The 23,607-nt window shown below is 36.7% G+C and overlaps 4 protein-coding genes across 5 annotated transcripts; 2 read left to right on the top strand and 2 right to left on the bottom strand.

The window, feature by feature from the left end:
• Positions 1 to 724: 724 nt before the first annotated feature.
• Positions 725 to 9,647, bottom strand: osgepl1 (O-sialoglycoprotein endopeptidase-like 1). 2 transcript variants are annotated; one of them, XM_052148825.1, is made up of 7 exons: positions 9,359 to 9,647; positions 6,520 to 6,907; positions 5,993 to 6,197; positions 3,510 to 3,658; positions 3,209 to 3,339; positions 3,054 to 3,125; positions 725 to 1,065 (listed from the first exon to the last, which is right to left on the bottom strand). In XM_052148825.1, exons 1-7 carry the CDS (start codon positions 9,550 to 9,552, stop codon positions 981 to 983), a joined length of 1,224 nt encoding a protein of 407 aa, XP_052004785.1. In that variant the 5' UTR covers positions 9,553 to 9,647; the 3' UTR covers positions 725 to 980. The 2 variants fall into 2 exon arrangements, with proteins under 2 accessions (XP_052004785.1, XP_052004786.1); XM_052148826.1 differs by lacking the exon at positions 9,359 to 9,647 and having other exon boundaries at positions 6,520 to 6,644; positions 6,727 to 6,845.
• A 258-nt stretch (positions 9,648 to 9,905) lies between these two features.
• LOC127659325 (probable inactive tRNA-specific adenosine deaminase-like protein 3) lies at positions 9,906 to 11,526 on the top strand. The gene is given in 3 exon segments (XM_052149098.1): positions 9,906 to 10,016; positions 10,355 to 10,998; positions 11,001 to 11,526. Coding segments are annotated over 2 exon segments (1,032 nt in total). The 5' UTR covers positions 9,906 to 10,016; positions 10,355 to 10,400; the 3' UTR covers positions 11,435 to 11,526.
• On the top strand, positions 9,906 to 14,846 carry LOC127659326 (probable inactive tRNA-specific adenosine deaminase-like protein 3). The gene is given in 3 exon segments (XM_052149100.1): positions 9,906 to 10,016; positions 12,126 to 12,324; positions 12,326 to 14,846. Coding segments are annotated over 2 exon segments (1,035 nt in total). The 5' UTR covers positions 9,906 to 10,016; positions 12,126 to 12,171; the 3' UTR covers positions 13,208 to 14,846.
• A 1,591-nt stretch (positions 14,847 to 16,437) lies between these two features.
• Positions 16,438 to 21,104, bottom strand: ormdl1 (ORMDL sphingolipid biosynthesis regulator 1). The gene is made up of 4 exons (XM_052149101.1): positions 20,977 to 21,104; positions 19,650 to 19,832; positions 17,450 to 17,601; positions 16,438 to 17,050 (listed from the first exon to the last, which is right to left on the bottom strand). The coding sequence occupies exons 2-4, from the start codon at positions 19,821 to 19,823 to the stop codon at positions 16,915 to 16,917; spliced, it is 462 nt and encodes a 153-aa protein (XP_052005061.1). The 5' UTR covers positions 19,824 to 19,832; positions 20,977 to 21,104; the 3' UTR covers positions 16,438 to 16,914.
• Between the last annotated feature and the right edge of the window lie 2,503 nt (positions 21,105 to 23,607).

Below are 23,607 nucleotides of genomic sequence, written 5' to 3'. Positions count from 1 at the left end.
TCTTCAAAAATAATGCCATAAATAGTTTCCATTTATCAATTAACATCATACAAAGTCCAGTAACATAAAAAAGCTGAATCAAAATTTGGTGTGGGCACCTTTGCCTTTAAAACAGCCCCAATTCTACTAGATACACCTGGACACAGTTTTTCTTGGCTGTTGGCAGATATGATGTACCAAGCTTCTCGGAGAATTCACCACAGTTCTTCTATCTATTTAAGCTGTCACAATTTCTTCTGTCTCTTCATGTAACCCCAGACTGACACGATGTTCAGTGGGGGCTTTGTGGAAGCAATGGCATCTCTTACAGAGTTCTTCTATTCTAATCTTTTCTATTTGCAAAAGTAATGTTTGGGAGTCTAAAATGTATTTTTCCTATTCACACTAAAGGGAATAAATGTTTTAATGAGCAAGCTTTTCTTCAAGAAATCTATCAGAGTGATTTAAACTTAGTTTGTGATATGGATGACGTTGAGCTGGCCTGGAATTATTTTAAAAAGACCTTTTTAGCTATAGTTGAAAAACATGCCCCTATCAGAAGATACAGAGTGAGGGGTAGAGACAATCCTTGGTTTAATGACTCTATTGCTTCATTGCAGTTTGGAATTGAATGGTGCCCCTGCTGTGCCCCATTGTGAAAATGAAGGTATATCAATTGATTAGTGTATGATAGAGCAATACTGTAATACCACCTAAAGCAATGCTAGACATAGTCGGACAGCAATCAACGAGAGAGAAACATCATACAAGGCAAAGAACCGCTAAACCCAGAGTAAGTTCCCTTACGATCTCTAAGCTTAAATGGAAATAACCGAGGACACCGAAAGGACATGGACTCTGTAAATTTGGCCTAACATGCCAAAAGTGAATAGAAGAGCATATAAAATAAATGCAATATTAAATTTGTATGCATTTATTATGCAAAATAAATATGAATTTATTAATACATAGGAAATGCCCTCTCCTTTTATAACACTACATCAGGAATTTATCCTCAGTTTTAAAGGTGGAATTTTGATTGCAGCCTCTTTAACATCTGTGGTGATGTCTAATCCAAGCGGTGCCCTAAAAATAAGTATAATATGTTAATCATAAAAAGTTCCAAACTTTACAGTCTACATAAAAACACTGTATGCAACCATTTTTACTTCTGTAATTTGACACATTTCTGAGTGAGACTTGATTTTATCCATTTGGAATTGAGTGGTACATTACAGTGCATCTGGAAATTATTCACAGCACTTCACTTTTTCCACATTTTGTTATGTTACAGCCTTATTCCAAAATTTATTAAATTCATTATTTTACAAAAAATTCTACAAACAATACACAATAATGACAAAGTGAAATACGTTTGTTTGAAATCTTTGCAAATGTATTAAAAATAAAAATGAAAGTATTCACAGCCTTTGCCATGACACTCAAAATTGAGCTCAGGTGCATCCTGTTTCCACTGATCATCCTTGAGATGTTTCTACAACTTGATTGGAGTCCACCTGTGGTAAATGCAGTTGATTGGACATGATTTGGAAAGGCACACACCTGTCTTTATAAGGTCCCACAGTTAACAGTATTTTTCAGAGCACAAACCAAGCCATTGTCTTTAGACCTCCGAGACAGGATTGTATCGAGGCACAGATCTGGGGAAGGGTACAGAAACATTTCTGCAGCATTGAAGGTCCCAATGAGCACAGTGGCCTCCATCATCTGTAAATGGAAGAAGTTTGGAACCAACAGGACTCTTCCTAGAGCTGGCCGCCTGGCCAAACTGAGTGATCAGAGGAGAAGGGCCTTATTCAGGGAGGTGACCAAGATCCCAATGGTGATTCAGACAGAGCTACAGCGTTTCTCTGTGGAGGGAGGAGAAAATTCCCGAAGAACAACCATCTCTGCAGCGCTCCACCAATTAGGCCTGTATGGTAGAGTGGCCAGACGGAAGCCACTCCTCAGAAAAAGGTACATGACAGCCCGCCTGGAGTTTGCCAAAAGGCACCTGAAGGACTCTCAGACCATGAGAAACAAAATTCTCTGGTCTGATGAAACAAAGATTGAACACTTTGGCCTGAATGGCAAGCATCATGTCTGGAGGAAACCAGGCACCACTCATCACCTGGCCAATATCATTCCTACAGTGAAGCATGGTGGTGGCAGCATCATGCTGTGGGGATGTGTTTCAGCTGCAGGAACTGGGAGACTAGTCAGGATCAAGGGAAAGATGAATGCAGCAATGTACAGAGACATCCTTGATGTAAACCTGCTCCAGAGCACTCTGGACCTCAGACTGGGGCAAAGGTTTATCTTCCAACAGGACAACGACCCTAAACACACAGCCAAGATAACAAAGGAGTGGCTACAGAACAACTCTGTGAATGTCCTTGAGTGTCCCAGCCAGAGCCCAGACTTGAACCCTATTGAACATCTCTGGAGAGATCTGAAAATGGCTGTGCACCGACCTGATTGAGCTTGAGAGGTCCTGCAAAGAAGAATGGGAGAAACTGTCCAAAAATAGGTGTGCCAAGCTTGTAGCATCATACTCAAAGACTTGAGGCTGTAATTGGTGCCAAAGGTGCTTCTACAAAGTATTGAGCAAAGGCTGTGAATACTTATGTACGTGTTTTTTTTTTTTTTTCTCTCTCTTTCTCGTTTTTATTTTTAATAAATTTGAAAAGATTTCAAACAAACTTATTTCACGTTGTCATTATTGTGTATTGTTTGTAGAATTTTTTGTAAAATAATGAATTTAATACATTTTGGAATAACAAAATGTAGAAAAATTAAACGCTGTGAATACTTTCCGGATGCACTGTACATATGAAAAATGAACACATGGTTGAAGAGGAGAGGTTGAAAAATAAGGGATTTGTGATGACAGTAGAAAAGGAAAGTAATTTCAGGGGCTAAGACTTTTTTTTTTGCTTTCTAAAGATGAGTTGTGCACAGTAAAAACAGAAATGTGCTCTATGAAAGTAAAAAGAGTACATTTTGATTTAATGTTAATTCAAGGATTTAAATATCCATTATGGTAACTAACAGTAAATGGGCTTTTGACTTACTTTGGTTCATAGTGGACCTCTTGGGTATGGGACACAATCCCCTTTCCTTGCTTTAGTCTCTCTATGCCATTCCTAAAACCCACAAGTAACTAGAGTCAGTGTTTATGCACAATGCTGACACATTACACTTAAGTGAAAACATGTTATTTTCATACCATGCAATCATGACTCCATTATCAGTGCAAAACTTTGACGGAGGACAAAGTAACTGCAACCCAGTGGCATCTGTGACAATTTTTAGAGTCTGTCTGATGTATTCATTACTCGCTACTCCTCCTGAAACGACCTACAGAGAGCATTGTGCACGAGAGAGACAGTGGAGAGATTTTTGCCAAATGTCAATACACCACAGACGTTAATTGGTTGAAATTTGAAAACTGTGAAATGGTTAAGCCAAGCTTAAGATAATTTTCAAGCAAAATGCCACATCTGAGGTATGTGGTGCTGTAAACTTACCAGAGATGGATTGTGCTGTGGTAGAAGACCTTTAGCCTTACAGAACAAAATAGCACGATGTGTTCGTTTAGCTATATGAGATGCCACAGTGTATTGTGCGGCAGCAGCGATGTCTTTAGCACATGATAATAACTGTCCGGTTTCAATGCCTAAAGAAAAATAACATTGTATTACAGTTAATATAATACTGAATGTGTCTAATAGGGATTAGTAATAATGTTATATTTTTTCTTGCATCTCAAGTGTCAAATTTGTGGAAATAAATCAATCAAAACAACCTATTGCTTTGTTCCAAAACCTAATGAGCTACTTATATAGGCAGCATTTAAGGCATCATAGGTACGTTCCTGATGCGAGGGGTATTACAAAAAGTACAAAACTTATTTTAGATAAAAGTAACTTTGCATGTAGCATTTCTGGAGCAGTCGTTCCCATAATGCATTTGTAAAAAATTCCAACCAATATAACGGATGAAATGAGCGAAACATTCGTGTAAAAATAGTAAAATTTTATTGAAAACACACTATTTTACCAAATATTTCAGAGTGCAGAGTATTTGTATGCTTATTAGAGTATTGCGTCATTAGCCAAGCAACATGCTAATAATACCAAACTCGAGTGCAACAGTTTGGTTCTGGAAGTAAAAAATCCCATTTATTTTTTCCATAGGCTAATTAATTTGCGAAATTAATAACAAAAACGTATGACCTTTAAAGACAGACTTGAGCTCAGAGGTTGTTAATCGACGTTTATATATGGCTCTCTGGAGTACTCGATTCTGATTGGTCAATGGCGCCATCTAGCGGTCTGATATTTCTCAGTAACAACCGCACATCCCTGTATCAGACCACTCATCCGGGTATTACGATCTGTCCTGCTTCTCGGATCAATGTGCGATCTCTACAAGAAAGCTAATAAAATTATTTCAAATCAAATAAATGTTTCATGTGCATTTATTTATTTATTTGGCAAAAAGTCTTGTAATAAGATGCATAATAACCAGTCAGATGGCCACATTTTCCAAATAAACACCAACAGAACTCTGAAGCAAACCGGTGGTGGATTTCATGTTGGGGTCCTGATTACCCTGTCTGTGTTTATTTTCCGATAACAAACGGCTGACTGTACATAATTTAGAAATTGCATTCCTAATTCCTGGTGAAGAACTACACTACCCATGATCCTAAAGAGAAACGATCGAATCAGAAAATCACAGCCACCAACGCATGCCAAAAAAAGTCTGCAGCCACCACACACTCCCATGACTAGCCTGATCTTATGAAATTTACCTGAACATGACAACATTTTGGAAATTCAAAATTGATGTGCTGTATAACACATTTGGCTGCAGGTTTCTAGTGAAATGTTCAGCTAGGGGCGCCAAAAGTGAGTAAAATGGGATCCTATTCAGATGAGGGGTTTAAGGTAAATTGTAGATGGATGTTGTTAAAATATACCTCCCTAATGTAAAACCTTTACTGAACCTAACCAATAGTGTTTTATAATATAAATGAGATGTTTAAAAAAAGAGATCCTTACCAAATCAATGCCTTAACCTAACCATTAGAGTTTTAAAATACAGAAGCAATATGAAAAATAAAATGTTCTGAACCAACAACTTCCTATTGTGCCGCTTATATGACTCTGTAATGCTTGAGTCCATGACTGGATTGAACTACCGTGTTCCGACTTGTAATCCTACACCCTATAAAGTGAGCTACTGTGCAAGCTAATCATGATTGAATAAGTGTGTATACATGTAGGTGGGTCAGTAATAAAAGCATTAAAATGTATCGTTTTTCAAAAGATGCATTAAGAGTAAAAGTGTGTCGATATCATAAAATAGCAGGGTGAGTAATAGAGAGAAAAATAAGTATTTATAAAGTCAAAATCAGCCACTAAAGTCATGATCTGAGTGAAAGTGAATAAAACACAATTTTTGTAGTACCTCTAGTGTTCATTTCACCTGGAAACTGCAGGGAATTGTACCAGGATACACGTATAACAAGTTTTGCAAAAATGTATATAGAGTCACATTTCACTATGAGACCAGGTTGCCTATGACACATTATGAATATATTTGCAAATATCGCAATATTTTGTTTCAGATTAATATTTTCCATTGTTTTTAATTTGATTATGTCCTTAACAGTGCTTCATGCCCTCGTGAAAGACGTAAAGTACACAGTTTTTGTCTTTTTGTCGATTTTCAAATACAATTTGTAATGTTGTAATTTACCTCAGAGCAGGTTGGTTTGGTTCAATGTTTAAAGCTCTTTTATGAAGGATTTTATGAATGGGAAAAATACTTCAGGAACCCAGGTGTCTTCCGTGCACTTCACATGAGTAGCGCTATTTGTATGACTCACAGTTGCAGCCTATGTAGAGTGTTCCACTTATGAAGTTCCATTTCAGCTAAGATGCTGCATCGTTAGGTTTTGGAACAAAGCCCATTTCTTTTACAGTATAAAAAAATACAGTACCCTCTTCTTTCTCCTTTTTTTGTATTGCTATTGTCACCTGGTTGCGCAAACCAGCAAAAGAGAAATTGCAGTCGAAGAGCTGCCCCATTGGTGACTTGAAATGGAAAGCGAGTTGGTCCCCATCTTTTGCTAGAATCTCTATGGCTTGTCCACCACTCAAAGTAGAACACTCTGGGTGATTCTTAAGAGAAAGCCTTCTAGCAATCTATAATTTAAAGCACAGATGAACACATAATGAGAGTTCTGTGGCTTCTACTCATGTCTGTTTGTTTTGAGGTCGTCTATATGCTAGTCTACTCCTAAAAGTTGACACAATTCACTTGTGTTTTTTCTGACTAGAAATAGCAAGTAGCAAATCATGTTTCTCAGCTGTGATGTAAACTAAAGGCTATTGGCTAATAAATAGATAGAAAAAGAAGGATTTCAATAGGAAATACTGTACATCAACACAGAAAGATAAACTGCACACATCATGCTATTTGATGAGGTTTTTAAAAACATTATAATCTTATATGACATTTTCTTACCTTATCTAAAGTGTCCCCCGCTGCTTCATCCAGTGTTTGCCCCAAAAGAAAAAACTCATCGATTCCTTTAGCCATTGCAAGAAGAGAATGACCTCCAGAGACAAGGAGCACGAGAAATGGAAAATCTACAGGGTGCAACATTCGTACAGTAAGGGCATGTGCCTCCATATGGTGTATAGGGATAAAAGGCTTTTCATGGAGCCTTACAAACTTCAGACTGAAATCCAAGCCGATCCCCAGGCTAAGGGCGAGACCAGGCTTTACTGTTGTGGCCACAGCTGTGAGTTCACTGGGTTCAATGCCACTTCTGTCTAAGGCCTCCTGGACAACTCTGGAGATGTTTTCTCTGTGTAAGCGTTGGGCCACTGTTGGAATAATGCCACCAGCACTGCAGGACAACAAATCAAATGTATAACAATACAGAAGTTTTACATTTACAAATAAATTGGATATTTAGGTACAAATGTAAAAGGTACATTTCTCAGTTGTTTCCACGTTACGAATTATTGTTTGATATGATGCATTAATACAGATTTGAGTTGCTGGGTTCTGACCACAAAGCAGATCTGTAATTAAAACAAATAATTATAATAAAATAATTATTAAACTTTTAAAAGAAAATTATTCGGCCAGTATAAGATAACATTTAGTCCAAATTCCTCGAGTAGTGTATGCAGACATGCAGGAGAGAGATTTTTTGCAATTAATTGATTTTTGATGGCCAGATAAATATGTTTGGGGATATATCTAATATTAAGCATACAGTACATCTATTGAAAAGACATTTATTTTTTATAGGCTACTGCATACTGAGTTTTATGCTGATAATTCCCCCACATGGGAAAAAATTCACTTATTTTGAGCTTGTTTTTCCAGACCAGGTCCCTTATTCTGAGAGAGATCTGGAAACAATGCAACTGGTATATCATTAACAGAGAGTACTGTCATTTAAAAAAAAAAAAAAAGAACATTATTTACCATTCTTTAATTTTGTTCTAACTGGTTACCAACTGGAAAGGAGTTCTGAGACTAGAACAAAAAAAATTCTGTTTCTGCTCCAAACGAACCACAATTAAAAACATTGCATTTTAAGTTCCTGTTTTAGGTTCAATTTTACATAAAACTGGCTCTAAAAATCTGAGATTTCATTTAAACCTTGAAAGTTTTAGGATTTTTACAAATTACAAATAAAAGTTATGAAAAAACAAAGAAGAAATGTTTAAGATTCAAACACTTCTAGATCACCAATCAAAGTTAAGGAAATGTGTAACATTGACCATGTTAACGCCTTTCCACAAAAAGTAGGCTGGAATCACGAAAATCCTCTTAAAGGGATATTCCAGGTTCAATACAAGTTAAGCTCAATCGACAGCATTTGTGGCATACTATTGATTACCACATTAGTTTTGACTCGCCCTCCTTTTCTTTAAAAAAGCAAGAATCTCTACCACCCCTGGAGTCGTGAGTTTGAATCCAGAGTGTGCTGAGTGACTCCAGCCAGGTCTCCTAAGCAACCAAATTGGCCCAGTTCCTAGGGAGGGTAGAGTCACATGGGGTAACCTCCTTGTGGTAACAATTAGTGGTTCTCGCTCTCAATGGGGCACATGGTCATTTGTACGTGGATCGCGGAGCGTAGTATAATTCTCCACATGCTGGGAGTCTCTGCGTTGTCATGCACAACGAGCCATGTGATAAGAAGCGCAGACTGACAGTCTCATAAGCGGAGGCAACTGAGACTTGTCCTCCACCACCCGGATTGAGGTGAGTAACCGTGGCACCGCCAGGACCTACTAAGTAGTGGGAATTGGGGAGAAAAAGGGATTACAAAAATGTCTAAATTAAAAAATATCTGTATTACAGTGAATTTACAATGGAAAGTGAATGGGGCACAATTTTTGAACGTTAAAATACTCACTTTTTCAAACGTATTTCCACAAGACATAAACAATGTGCAGGCAAACATGGTTTTAGCGTGATAAAATCACCAACTAACCTATTCTTTATAAAGTTATAGCCAATTGTGCAACTTTGTTGCTATGATGAAGTTATGTCTACAAAGCCTAAATGCCTGTAAAAAAAAAAATAATAATTTAAAACAACTTTACAGCTCAAATAATACAAGTTTTAACAGAAGAAATAATGTAAGTGCTTTTATAAAATTATAAAATGCTTATTTTTTTGCTTTTTGTAAAACAAAAAGAGTGGTGAGTCTTGAAATTAATGTTTGTGGTAATCGACATTGTGCCACCAAGGCTGTCAATTTAGCTTAACTTGTATTGAACACAGAATATTCCTTTAAGGTCAAAAAGCAAGAAAAGCAAAGAGCAAGTTTGAATGTTTCATGAATCTGGCTTTCATTGAAAAAAGTTAGATTATCCTTTTAGAATATTCTCAAATCAAAAGGGAGGTTATGCGATTATTAAAGCAAAAGGGGTGCATTCTAAATGTAGACATTGTCAATTTTTATATGTTAGTAAGATGGCTGGCTGATATAAACTGGTTTTAGATGGTCACCCAGATTAGCATTCTAAAAACCAGCCAAAGGCTGGGAAATCAGCTAAAACCACCAGCCGGCCAGCCTATGGTGGTTTTGGGTTAAGCGGTTTTCTTGTTTTTTTTCCCCGAGCAAAATAGAGGCACGTTCATGGATAGTTTCAGAACTTTGAATCCCAAAAGTAATATACACATACATTTATAAAGAGTAATGCATATATTAAGTCCACATATCAATATATATACTAATATACAATATAATCTCCTGAATACATTTGAAATGTGAAAGTCTATGACTTCTCCGATTATGTATATTTATGGAGCTAGCTCGTGACTGCATACTTACTCAAGGTGGGTCTGTTTTTGAGAATGCAAAGACTCCCCCAAAATCACTCCAGCCTCGTCCAGCACTGCCGCCCCGGTCTCATCGCAGCTCGTCTCAATCCCCAAAACTAATCTAGGGCGTCCTGCACCAAATGATCTTAACGTGCAGTGTTTCATCCAGCAGCGAACAGGTCCGGTTACAGCACATAAAAACATGCTGGATGTAACACTGACAATTCAGTTTCTAAATAGCAACAAAGCGTCAGATTCAATCATTTCAAGTAAATCAGAAACATAGATCAACTTGAGTTTCATCCTGCATGAAACGAGGTGCTACATATAAATAGTTCCTACGAAAACAAGCGTTGTTGGGTTCCCTTAAACTCCTTTTAAACGCAAAAACATTTAACTGGAAATAGAGTAAGAAATACATTTGATTCATATAATATATATTCATAATATATTTCAATAATTATGCTAAAAATGCCTCAGAGATGAAAGACTAATAAGTAGAAAATAAAAGGAACCATTTCGAGTGCTTGTTTCCAGCGGACTAATAATACAGTAGGGATGGAGACTCACGTGGAGAAATAATAATACTTTTGCTGCCCGACAATCGTTTCTTTGACCATTTCCAACTAGCATTTGATATTGGGAGTACATAAATTCCTCCAAATAAGGTAATTGTATACCATGTGTGTTTGGGTAGCTGACATATACATGCCCTTAGGCTTTTTTAAATGTAACATGATTTTAGGTATATTTAAGATAATATTTCTCACAATGTTTATAAATAGACTTGGGTGGATTTGTTTTAAGTGCACATGCTATGTAGTCATTCAGTTAAAATGTGTGGTCATGTAAACTGCATGTATAATATATAACCTGTATCAGAAATTTCAGATCAGCTCATCCTGATGACTTGCTTAAAGATTTTTTTTTTTACAAGTCTGTTTCTTATGATGTCAGTTCTGTATTAATTGTATAACTTGTGTACCGTCATGTCTTGCTTTCACAGGTGACTCCAAGAAAGCCCTGACAATTGATTGATTGAGTAGATTAAGATGGAGCCAGTGGCCAAGCGAAGGAAAGCAATGGATATATATGACACAGAGTCTTGGGATGTTCTCCCTGTCCTCTCTGATGAGCAGTCACGGGACACTGAACTGTTGCCGGCCTTTGCAGCTCCAATCATTGAGAAAAGAGAAACATCTCGCCTTATCAAAGAGCTTTCTCTGAGCCACCCCTTACCTGGTCTCCAGCACATAAAAAGAGTCAGGGCTTGCAAAGACAAAAGCAGACCCCATCCTTTGGAAATCATTGTGTGCTTGGTCAAAGATGTGCAAAAGATGGATGCAAGAAAAGAAATTACACTTGCTGATCTGCTTTGCACACATTCCTTTGACTCTAGAGGTTTGGGAGAGCTTTTTCTGGTTGAAATCCCAGCCAGTCCACCACTGACCAGGGCACAGTTTGAAAAAGCTAGTAAACATTGGCCTACATCATTTCACGAGGACAAACAAGTGACATCTGCTTTGAGAGGGCAGTTGTTCACTGCTGATCAGAAAGCTAAAATGCAAGAGTATATGATGGCGGCTATCAAGGCTGCAAAATACGGGCGGGAGAGAGGTATGGATGCTGTGGGTGCTGTGATTGTTGACCCGAATCTGAGCAGATCATTGCTGTGGGTCATGACTGTAAGAACATCTCTCATCCACTTCATCACGCTGTCATGGTATGTATTGACCTTGTGGCCTGTGGACAAAGTGGAGGCGCCTACAATTATGAGAAATATCCAGCCTGTCACTATAGCAGCCCAGAGACTTCAAGCAGTGCAACTGAATCTGGACAGCCGTACATCTGCACCGGATATGATCTTTACGTCACTAGAGAGCCTTGTGTGATGTGTGCAATGGCATTGGTCCACTCAAGAATAAACAGAGTGTTCTATGGGGCACCCTCTGCAGATGGTGCCTTGGGAAGCAAGTATAAAATTCATTGCCAGAAAGATTTAAATCACCACTTTGAAGTGTTTAAAGGGGTGATGCTGAACACATGTGAGGCTTTACACAAAAATGATTTTATAATTTGTTCTTAAGGGATGTGATTATTAAAGACATTTTAATTGTTTTAAATACAATAAATTCTGTCATATGTATGTGTGTATATATATATATATATATATATATATATATATATATATATATATATATATATATCACACACACACACACAGAGTGTCTTGCAAATGTATTCAGACCCCTGACCAATTCTCATTTACAAATGGTACACTGAAATTTCATTATAATTGATATTTTATTTTAAAACACTTGAGACTCAAAATCAGTTATTGCAAGGTGACATTGTATTTTTGTTGGGAAATATTTGTATTAAAAAAAAAGTATTCATCCTCCACCCATTCATATTTGGTGGAGCCAGATTTGCTGCAATAACGGCTTTTAATAACTGCAATTAAAGTATTTTGGGGTACATATGTACCAGCTTTGCACACGGTGGCGAAGAGATTTTGGCCCATTTTTTTCTTGGCAGATTTGCTCTAGGTTTGTTGGGTGACCCTTGTGGACTGCAATTTTCAAATAGTGCCACAGATTCTCAATAGGATTGAGATCAGGACTTTGACTGGGCCACTGTAGGACATTTTATTTTTTTGTTCTTGAGCCACTCCAATGTTGCTTTGGCCTTGTGCTTGGGATCACTGTCCTGCTGAAAGGTGAATTTCCTCCCAAGCTATTGTATAACTTGTGTACCGTCATGTCTTGCTTTCACAGGTGACTCCAAGAAAGCCCTGACAATTGATTGATTGAGTAGATTAAGATGGAGCCAGTGGCCAAGCGAAGGAAAGCAATGGATATATATGACACAGAGTCTTGGGATGTTCTCCCTGTCCTCTCTGATGAGCAGTCACGGGACACTGAACTGTTGCCGGCCTTTGCAGCTCCAATCATTGAGAAAAGAGAAACATCTCAGCCTTATCAAAGAGCTTTCTCTGAGCCACCCCTTACCTGGTCTCCAGCACATAAAAAGAGTCAGGGCTTGCAAAGACAAAAGCAGACCCCATCCTTTGGAAATCATTGTGTGCTTGGTCAAAGATGTGCAAAAGATGGATGCAAGAAAAGAAATTACACTTGCTGATCTGCTTTGCACACATTCCTTTGACTCTAGAGGTTTGGGAGAGCTTTTTCTGGTTGAAATCCCAGCCAGTCCACCACTGACCAGGGCACAGTTTGAAAAAGCTAGTAAACATTGGCCTACATCATTTCACGAGGACAAACAAGTGACATCTGCTTTGAGAGGGCAGTTGTTCACTGCTGATCAGAAAGCTAAAATGCAAGAGTATATGATGGCGGCTATCAAGGCTGCAAAATACGGGCGGGAGAGAGGTATGGATGCTGTGGGTGCTGTGATTGTTGACCCGGAATCTGAGCAGATCATTGCTGTGGGTCATGACTGTAAGAACATCTCTCATCCACTTCATCACGCTGTCATGGTATGTATTGACCTTGTGGCCTGTGGACAAAGTGGAGGCGCCTACAATTATGAGAAATATCCAGCCTGTCACTATAGCAGCCCAGAGACTTCAAGCAGTGCAACTGAATCTGGACAGCCGTACATCTGCACCGGATATGATCTTTACGTCACTAGAGAGCCTTGTGTGATGTGTGCAATGGCATTGGTCCACTCAAGAATAAACAGAGTGTTCTATGGGGCACCCTCTGCAGATGGTGCCTTGGGAAGCAAGTATAAAATTCATTGCCAGAAAGATTTAAATCACCACTTTGAAGTGTTTAAAGGGGTGATGCTGAACACATGTGAGGCTTTACACAAAAATGATTTTATAATTTGTTCTTAAGGGATGTGATTATTAAAGACATTTTAATTGTTTTAAATACAATAAATTCTGTCATATGTATGTGTGTATATATATATATATATATATATATATATATATATATATACACACACACACACACAGAGTGTCTTGCAAAAGTATTCAGACCCCTGACCAATTCTCATTTACAAATGGTACACTGAAATTTCATTATAATTGATATTTTATTTTAAAACACTTGAGACTCAAAATCAGTTATTGCAAGGTGACATTGTATTTTTGTTGGGAAATATTTGTATTAAAAAAAAAGTATTCATCCTCCACCCATTCATATTTGGTGGAGCCAGATTTGCTGCAATAACGGCTTTTAATAACTGCAATTAAAGTATTTTGGGGTACATATGTACCAGCTTTGCACACGGTGGCGAAGAGATTTTGGCCCATTTTTTTCTTGGCAGATTTGCTCTAGGTTTGTTGGGTGACCCTTGTGGACTGCAATTTTCAAATAGTGCCACAGATTCTCAATAGGATTGAGATCAGGACTTTGACTGGGCCACTGTAGGACATTTTATTTTTTTGTTCTTGAGCCACTCCAATGTTGCTTTGGCCTTGTGCTTGGGATCACTGTCCTGCTGAAAGGTGAATTTCCTCCCAAGCTTCAGTTTTTTTAGCGGACTGAAGCAGGTTCTCTTGCTGTATTTCCCTATATTTTGCTCCATCCATTCTTCCTTCAATTCTAATAAGATGCCCAGTCCCTGCTGATAAGCATCTCCACAACATGATGCTGCCACCACCATACTTCACTGTAGGGATGGTGTGTCTTGAGGCATAGGAAGTGTTAGGTTTGTGCCACACATAGTGCTTTGAATTTTGGCCAAAAAGCTCTATCTTGGTCTCATCTGACCACAAAACCTTCTCTCACATCGCAGCTGAGTCACTCACATGCTTTCTGGCAAGTTCTTGATGTGCTTCCAGATGGTACTTTTTGAGTAATGGCTTCTTTTTTGCCACCCTCCCATACAGGCCATTGTTATACAGCGCTCTTGATATGGTTGTCTGGTGCACCATTACTCAACTCTCAGCCACTGAACTCTGTAGCTCCTTCAAAGTGATTGTTGGCCTCTCTCACCAGTCTCCTTTTTGTTAGAGTGCTGAGTTTTTAGGGATGGCCTTTTCTTGGCAGTGCCTGGCTGATGTGGTGCAGCTTCCACTTCCTGATTATTGATCCAACTGTGCTCACTGGAATATCCAAACATTTAGATATTATTTTGTACCCTTTCCCTAATCTATGCATTATTATTACTTTATCTCTAACAATAATTAATTTTGAGTTCCAGTGTTTTAAAATAAAATATCAAACATAATTAAATTTCTTTGTACCATTTGTAATTCAGTAGTATGAGATAATTGGTCAGGCGTCTGAATACATTTGCAAGGCACTATATATATATATATATATATATATATACACACACACACATATACACAGCTCTGGAAAAAATTAAGAAAATATTATCAGTTTCTCTGGATTTACTGTTTATAGATATGTTTGAACAAAATGAAAATTTTTGTTTTATTCTATTTACTGGCAACATTTCTCCCAAATAAAAATATTGTCATTTATAGCATTTATTTGCAGATGCAGTGTTTTCAGACCTCCAAATAATGCAAACAAGTTAATATTAGATAACACATTAGATAACACTTATGTCATAAATGTGGGCATTTTTAAAATTGGCCTGGATAAGTCATGGAAACCTATATAATTATTTATTGAATATAGTTTAAAAAAATAATAATTTAAATCAAAGAAATCAGTTGCTCTTTGTGAGTGCAATCTCTATGAAAGATAAAAAGAACTACTGAAAAAGTAATTGAAAAATCATTGAACTTCATTAACTGAAATTCAAATTATAGTCAAATGGTTTAGGAATTACATGTATTTTATTTAAACAATGTGTGATGCTAGTGAACAAGGTTTGTTGTAATACTGTTTTTTTCTTTATTTGTTTGCATCATGTCATACAACACAGCATACTATGTTCATACCTCTCAAAATAAAAGTGAAAATAAAAACAATTGGGACAATTCAGCCTTTGCAGCAATTGTCAGAAGACAGTGAAAGGATACAAATATTTTAATTAGGCTATGTTCGTTTTTCAGCTTCAATAATACCATGACAATGTGCCAAGGTAATTATACAGACTCTCACCATTACGTAATTGAGTCAACATGAAATGGTATTTGCAACCCACGCTACTTCATGTTACATATTTCCATGTGAAACAGGATATTCAATAATACAAATGTGGCAGACTTTATTTTAAATGTAACAGATTGGATTTTAAAAAGTAGACATATACCAGAATGTTTTCAAGTAGTTAGAAGGGAGGGATTGATAAATAAGAGGTGATGTCAAATGAAAAGGTAAGTTGTTTTGTAGATGGAGCAATTTATTAAGACAAAAATAAACAAATAAGACCAGGTAGCTTCATTAAGAAAGTAAATAAGCCAAATTCAATTTCATGTTGTCTTAAATGAATATGCAAGTACTTATCAGACTAAGCATTAAAGTTTTGTTTATGCATTGTCACTATCATCTGCAACACATTAAAGGGGTCATGACATTTTTTTAATGTGTCCCTTGAAGTTCACCTATACTATGCATAGTTTTTTGCAAAACTTTTTTTTTATATTAGTAAAAGATGATTATTTCCCACCCTCAATCTCACCCTCTGAAACTGTTTTGGCACTGCTTCTTGTTTAAGACTAAATATTAAATGCCCACTGTTATAACTGGCTCTCTGCTTTTGACTGACCTGGGCTGCGTTTCCCAAAAGCATCGCAAGCCTTTGTCTATGGTCTCTACAATCAACTTAATTTTGCGATGCTTTTGGGAAATTCAGGCTTGCTCTCTCACGGCTCACCACTACTGGGTGGAGCTACGGAAGGTCAAGTAAGCGTTAATGTGGTGGTGTGGAGGGTGTCAGATGCGAATGTCTACCACGGTGTCTACCAAAATGTGGAGGAAGTAGAGAACTAGTTGTTTTGGCAGCTTGGTTTCAGCAAATTCTCTTTTTGCAAGGAGGAGGATGTTTTGAGTATTGAAACATAGTCTTTTTTTTTATAGTACAACAAACTCTTATGTCAAAGGATAATGTTATATGTCATGACCCCTTTAACCAAACAGCCTAAAACTCAATCACATTATAGTGATTTAACAAAATGTTCAGGAAATCATGCGATTTTAGATTTTTTATTTGTCTATAAAACAATGAACATCATGCATGCACAGAAACATCAGAATTGTTTCATGGCTTTTAAATGATTTTAAAAACACAATTGTAATTTCATGGCATTGTTAAAGAATGCATTCAGAAATGTGGAAATTACGCTAAAAGCATTATCTTAGTGTATCAGTGGTGTGAGCACATTTGAACGAACAAAAACAAATTAAACAAAATTAACCATGAAACCTGGGCCAGCCCAGATCCATGAGGAACAGAAAACAACTAACTGAAAACACATTAAATATCTTAAGTTATTAATGCTTACGGAATTGTCTTCCTAATATTTCCCTACAATAGTTTCTCAAGATATATCAAACAAAAGGACACACAGACTGTACAAACTTAAGTACAAGACTGCAGTACAAAGGGATAGCTTCTTTTTCCATTTCAGGCAACAGCTCAACTGAGAGTTGGTCTGTGCCCTCTGAACATTAGGGTTTAATACTTGTTTATTCCAAAGATCCTGACCCCATGGAGTTGTGGCAGTTTTGGTATGAGAACACTCAAAAGGGAAGCTGTGTTTATCACAAAATGAGCTGTGTCGTATTTTGTGTAAAAGCTGGCGAGAAAATATCTGCAAAGAAAATAAGAACACGTTACATTTCAAAACTTGTGATCTTTTATTAAGACAATAAGGCACTCGAGGCCATGTGTTACAGTGATTGTACCAAGGGATTTGTGGCACTTACCTACAGTAAAACTACTGTAATGCACAGCCTTAAATGGCTTCTTGCATTTATGAAACAGCGAGATGATAAAAGACAACAGTGTTCCAAAACCTTTTTTTTCTTCACAATTAGTCTACCAAGTAATATAGTTAATTTGTCTTTGTGGTTACAGGTGTTTGTTTATCTGCCTTTTACAATGCTTTTGAATAAGGCTATTCAATGGGATGTCTGTGTCACATCTATTTTATAAAATGCCATATAAAACAAGGCTCAAGCAAGGGTAGTTATTACAACAAAATACTTACAAAATAATTGGGGAGATTGTAAAGAATTTTCTAGATGATGTGAACTGCACGCCATAGTCCAGCTGTTCCCAGTGTGTGAGAAGTCTTGCCTTGCCCTGGTCTGGAGTTTCAAATGGTGTGCCTTTCACCGCATGCATAAACACATACATACCCTGTGGAAAGACAGAAAGATTATCCAAATGCCATACACATAACATTCTCAAAGGTTTATAACATTTGTGACCTCTTTATATTAGTATTAAGCCTGGTCAATCTTTCCTGTAAAGGTAGGGAAAGGGGAAACTTGGTAAAAAGATAAATATATTGTTTGCTCTGTTTAATTTTTTTTAAATTGCTGTCTATATAGACATGTATCAGGCTGTTGCATAGCAGTTCACTGTTTTTTTTCCCCCAACCCAGTCACGTGACAAGTCATTAATATGAGATGCTGAAATAGTAAGGTATTGTATGAGTTGGCTTGTCCAAAAAGCAAAAAATGTATGACTTAAACTTGCATCGAAAAAAAATAAATTTTGATTAAGATTTTTCCTAAGTTTAACCCTGATTCCATACTGAACCATAAAGACTAACCCCTTAACCCTTATTCTGTTCAATTATGAATTTTGGTATATTTGCGTATAGTTGTTATTAGGCATGATACCAAAATTTCTTTCAATTGTATCTCAATTAAGTAAACATTGCTTTAAAAAAAAAATACTAGTAGTACTATACTATTCCCTAAATCCTGTGTTCCCCCTCAAATTCCATGTTTTGAAGTTTAACTAACCCTGCATTCCAAATGGGATAAATCTACCTCCGAAGGGCACTTTGAAGGAGGAATGATCGTGGCTGCCATGTTGAAGGTCATTCCAGACCGAATGGCTCATAAATAGCTGCTTTGAAAGGCAATTCAAAAGGGCCGTTTCCGAAAAGTTCCACTGATGAACACTTCACTGCAAAGCAGACAGGAACCGGAACATGTCATAAATCTACAGGGTTGTTGCAAATTAAACCAGGTGGATCTGTAAACACACTCTGGTTCTATAAACAAAATCTGTGGTTTATAAATGCTTTTAATTATTACAATGAACTTTAAAAAAAATGTAAACTCCTGTCTGTTTGAAACTAACTTTTGCATGTGGTATTTTCCTGTAAATTCGGTTGCTCTGTTAATCTAATAAAGGAGTTGAAATAAAAGAAATATACACAGTGCCTTTTTATTTCATAATTTAATTTATACTGTATATTTGTATTTTGGTATTTTTATTTTTTTGGCTCATATTTTTATAAACCAAAATATTTAAACATGAAGCTTAAATTTCTTCATAAAGTCTAAAAGTTTTTAAGCATTTAGTTTCAGTCTGCATCCTGAAAATAGGTAATACTAAGGCAAAATCCTAAATAAACTTTTGTGATTAGGTGCAAGTGATGGCCATTAGTGTCAGCCTTTGTTGGATGGCAATGGCTTAATTGGCTTGGATAGATGATGCTGAAGTGCATTCCGAATGATTGATATTTTTGAGCCCTATAACCTTCAACCCTCCAAAGATCTCAGTCTGGAGGGCAAACCCTCTGAAGGGATTAGAGATGAGCCCTTCAGAATGGATGCACCCTATACACATTAAATGGTATCTAATCAAATGAATTAATAAAACCATGATATCTCTTGCAGGTTGAATTGGGCTTTTTTTTTTAGTTTGTTTTGTTTTTTCAGTTTCTGTGTTTTTGGAAACACTACTTTCGTGATATTTTTTTATTTTAGTATGGGCTTGGTACCGAAGTACCAGTACTTTTTGACCTCTATCAGTCTAAAATATTTTGATGTTGACAAAAAGCCACTTAATAAGTACATGGGTACTTGTGCCTATCCCTATGCTGCTCTAGAAGAAGACTTCACTTACTAAATTTGTCTTGTATGTCAGAACAACACAATCATTACAGCATCATAACAGTCACTCTGAGTAGCTTCTCTTATCATTTAGGTACAGGCACTCATGCATCATTGTGTGCCAAAGAGTTTTAACTTGGGTTAGTGATGTCATGCTGTTGTTGACCTTGATTCTTTGTTCAAGTGAACAATGCCACACAAACTACTAAGGAAGCATCAATTGTTGAGACACCAATTGGCCTCTGGGCACAGCTGAGAAACATTACAACCCTTAGAGAACTTCGGGAAACGAGGTGGGCTGCAACAAAGGATTATTTCACAGAGAACACTTACAAAATTGTGAATAACATTTGTGAGGGTCCACACAACAGGAACACTGAAGAAAGGAATGCTCAACAGTACAACGTGAAGCATTCCCACTCCGAGCGCATATGTCAGCCATATCCCTCGACTGTTCATCACGCGGGTGTTTGGGTTCACTTCGCTGTGTGCCACACCAACGTTCATCTTGCTTTCCTATTGGGAAACAAAATAAATCAGCGGTCCAAAATGTCAACAGGGTTAAAATGCTTGTCTCGATACATGAATTCATTTAAATGAATCATGTGAAAAAATAATACAGTATTTATTGACAGCCTTATACAATATAACAATATCTGGTCACTTTGAGACTATCACCATTGGTCAATCAACAGAAGCTACTTCTAATGTGATGTTTGCATGAAGTATTGTCCATGCAAACAAAAGCATGTTCGCACATTTGCAAAGTGTGATTCATTGTAATACAATGTCTTGAAATTTTACCATTCGCCAGCTAACATATCATGCAATGTTTGGCTCATCCATGAAGGTAAACAGTTTAGACAGCTGTTTGTATGTCAAAGTTCAATGTTGCCTAATACACAGCTTTAAAACTAGATCAGCTGTATTGATCATATATTGCTTTCTACTCACCAGATCACTTGCTATTTAATATTTGTTAAGATTAAAAGACAAAGTCCAGAACAAATTGCGTTATTTACGCTTTTAAAAATAAATGCAATGCAGCCGTCAAGTAGACAGATTCAGGTCAAAGGCTGAAGAGGCCTCTTTACTACCCTGATCATGTCAACACTCTTAATAACCACTGAAACATGGATGATTCTCCCATAAATAGACACAAATGATAGTATGAGATGTAGTAAGTTTGAGACAACAATAGACAGCTGGAAGTAGTATTAAATACTTAAATTCCTCATAAACGGCATAGTCGAAGAGACAGCATAGCAATGCATTTCAATTAAACATTGCTAAATATTACATTGCATATATGCTAGCATTAATTTTCTAATAGCAGCGGCAGATGGTAAACAAGTCCATGTGTTAGCAGCACAGATACATTACAAAACACTCTATATGTCCCTGTCCTAAGCTCAAAATGTTTTTGAAAATGTTTTTATAGCGAGTTGTTTGGATTTTGAGGTTATGAAATGCTCTTTATTTAGCATCAGCTGCTTTTATAACAAACACCAGTTGCTTTTGTTTCACTCTACTTGCAATACACACCGCAAACATCTATTAAAAATTCTTATAATTAATTATATAATCGTCCAATTTGGAGCGAGGTGGTTTAAAGTAGCAGTAATAATGCCTTGGCTTCATTAAAGATGTGTAACGGTACCTTATTTGCGTTCGAGATGAGCAGGCTAGAGCGCTGCCACCGGCCTCCGCTGCGCGCACTGCGGTCTGACTCACCACAGCACAGTGACCACACTCACACGCACGCACGCACGCAGACACACAGGCTATCACAGCTAACGAGATTACGACTGCACATCTCGCGTTACTAGAGGGCTAATTTTTACAAAATAAGGGTGCGTTCCATCAGAGATTATTTAGTAGAGACGGGCCTCTTCTATTAAAATGAATGGAAGAAATTGGAACGTCCAACCAAGGAGCTCGCGTCCAACAGTCAACGGGTGGAAAAAGAAAGGAAAGTCCCGCCTTACAGGTACAGGTAAAAGAGCCAATCACTTTTTAGATACAGACATCTTTTGACAAGCAACTCGAGAAAGCGCATGCGCATAAGATATACATAGCTTTTTTCACGTTTTTTTTTATTTATTTTTTTTTTTTTTGCGTAAAACGAGTTAAAGAAGCAGAATGTATGATACCAATTTTGTCAGATTTGACTGTTGATTTAAAATATGCTCTTTTATCGTAATCTTGACCAACCGTTTTTGAGATTTCGGTGTTCCCCCATTCAAGTAGATAGGAGCTGCACTGTCATGACTGGAAATAGTTTCCTGAGCGTTGCAAATATGGCCGACAGTGAACTGGCTTGCTAGAAAGACTTTGGTTCCATTCAGAAGTGGTCATTCCCTATGCCATATTGGAAGATTACAATACAAATATATATATAAATAAATGGCACATTCTATTAACATTGACATTATACATTATATACAGTACATAACTTAAATTGCACAATTAAATTATAGAGTAAATAAATAAAGTAGCTATATGGCAGAATTCTTACAAATTGCTGCTACTCTGTGCTATTACACCTAATCCCTCATTTAAAATTTAACCCTCCCCTCATAGTTTTCATTGATGCAAAATCATCAATGACTTCATCATATCTGCCCAGCAGTCACATGGTTGATACTAATTATTGCAAGACCACTAAGAAGATCCAGTGTCTACTTTTTTAAAGTATTTTTTTCTGGAATGACACTACAGCAAGTCTATTATATCTGTTCATACAAAGTGCCCTGCGAAGGCATCATTTGCTGTTTAGGAGCAGACTAAACAGACAACTCTAGCACTGTGTTCCCCAAGCTTTTCATGATTTATTAACCCACTACATCCCATCAATAAAGCTCAAGTTCCACTTTAAAGAAAAAACGATTCTGTTGGTAAAAAATCAGACCAAACGCGTTCTTCCACTAAAAAGCTAAACATAACTAATATAATGCGATTTTAAAAAGTAAATGTACACCTTAAATTGAGAGGTGTAAGTTATGGCAAAAATTATAGAAGAGAAACATTGGTAAATAAATATGCCTGTATTTTGAGTTGTGCAGTTATATATTTCTTTTCTATTACAACAACATTTCTCAAAGTGTTTCAGGAATCTGTCACTTTTATTGTTTTTAGTAAATTGAAGGGAAATGCATCAATTTAAATAAAAAAGTGAAAGAGTAGGCTGTGGGTAAGTAAAATTTTGCTTATGGATAAAGAATTTTCAGTACAAAAATATATATATATATTCGTGTTTCTATAGTGGCAAATAATAGCTTTTAAATTAAAGGATTGGGCAATTTGGAATTTGGGTGCTTAGGAATTTCAATTAAACCAAAACGATGGATTGAAATATGTGCCATTGGAACTTGAACTTGAATTTTAGGACTTCAATTTAAACACGTTTACTTGAAATTTAATTTGCCGTTTTGAACTTAAATTACATCAAACTTTTAATGAAAATGTATCTAACAGCCTGTTTACCAATCACACTAATTACATCTGGAGTTTGCATCAGGGCAAAACAAGTAACTTATGCCAGAGAGAGGTGGTGGCTCTCATTCAGCCGATCCCATGTTGGCACTATTTTACAGTGGAACCTTCCTCTTCCAAATGTGAACTGTGGGCTACATTGTGATTAGTCAAGGAGTTTGATTACATACAGGCTCTATTGCTCTTTCTGAGTACCCAGATGTCTCTGTCAGATTTACCCAAATCTGAATACAAAACCCAAATCAGTGTATTAAAAAATAAATAACCTGAATTTGTTTGAAGTTTGATGTAGCCTAATTTAAATTCAAAACTGCAATTCAATTTCAATTCCAAATAAACATATTTGATTCCATACAAAATGTATGAGTTGTTTCACACTGAAAAAATGAATGTTTTTTGGATTAATGTTTCATGGTCACATCCACAAAATGAGCTGTCAACATCAACTATCAAAAACGTCCGTCTAACGCAGATTAGAAAAAAATATATAGATAAATAAAATAATAATAAAAACCAACAACGCAGATGGACACAAACATGTGTTTTGTGTGAACGGCCGTAGGCCTACCCACGCACGTCTCTACATTGTCGTATCCACAGATTCATAAAACTAACTCACGTTACTTTAAATATATAATGAGTTTTGATTGCGTGTGATTTCCCTCATTCGTGTCACTTTGGATGAAAATACATTCTTTTTTACATAAAAAAATAATATTTTTTTAAGCGGTAAAAAACTAAACCGTGATAGACAAAAAGAGCACCAATCAATGCAGAGAAAACGAGTGACGTCATT

Source organism: Xyrauchen texanus, chromosome 18, assembly GCF_025860055.1.
Source record: "Xyrauchen texanus isolate HMW12.3.18 chromosome 18, RBS_HiC_50CHRs, whole genome shotgun sequence".
NCBI lineage: Eukaryota > Metazoa > Chordata > Actinopteri > Cypriniformes > Catostomidae > Xyrauchen > Xyrauchen texanus.
Note: the sequence above shows the minus strand (reverse complement) of the source record. Positions and strands in the feature narration are given on the sequence as shown.

Excerpts from the sequence above, each read along its gene's own strand:
- osgepl1 (XM_052148825.1), bottom strand. The coding sequence starts at position 9,552 with ATGTTTTTATGTGCTGTAACCGGACCTGTTCGCTGCTGGATGAAACAC. Across the intron at positions 6,198-6,519 it reads CGGGGGACACTTTAGATAAG|ATTGCTAGAAGGCTTTCTCT; the intron begins GTAAGAAAATGT and ends TTTAAATTATAG. Across the intron at positions 1,066-3,053 it reads GAGGTCCACTATGAACCAAA|GGCACCGCTTGGATTAGACA; the intron begins GTAAGTCAAAAG and ends ACTTATTTTTAG.
- ormdl1 (XM_052149101.1), bottom strand. The coding sequence starts at position 19,823 with ATGAACGTTGGTGTGGCACACAGCGAAGTGAACCCAAACACCCGCGTG. Across the intron at positions 17,602-19,649 it reads CAAATGTTATTCACAATTTT|GGTATGTATGTGTTTATGCA; the intron begins GTAAGTGTTCTC and ends GTCTTTCCACAG. Across the intron at positions 17,051-17,449 it reads ACAATCTCCCCAATTATTTT|ATATTTTCTCGCCAGCTTTT; the intron begins GTAAGTATTTTG and ends TTTTCTTTGCAG.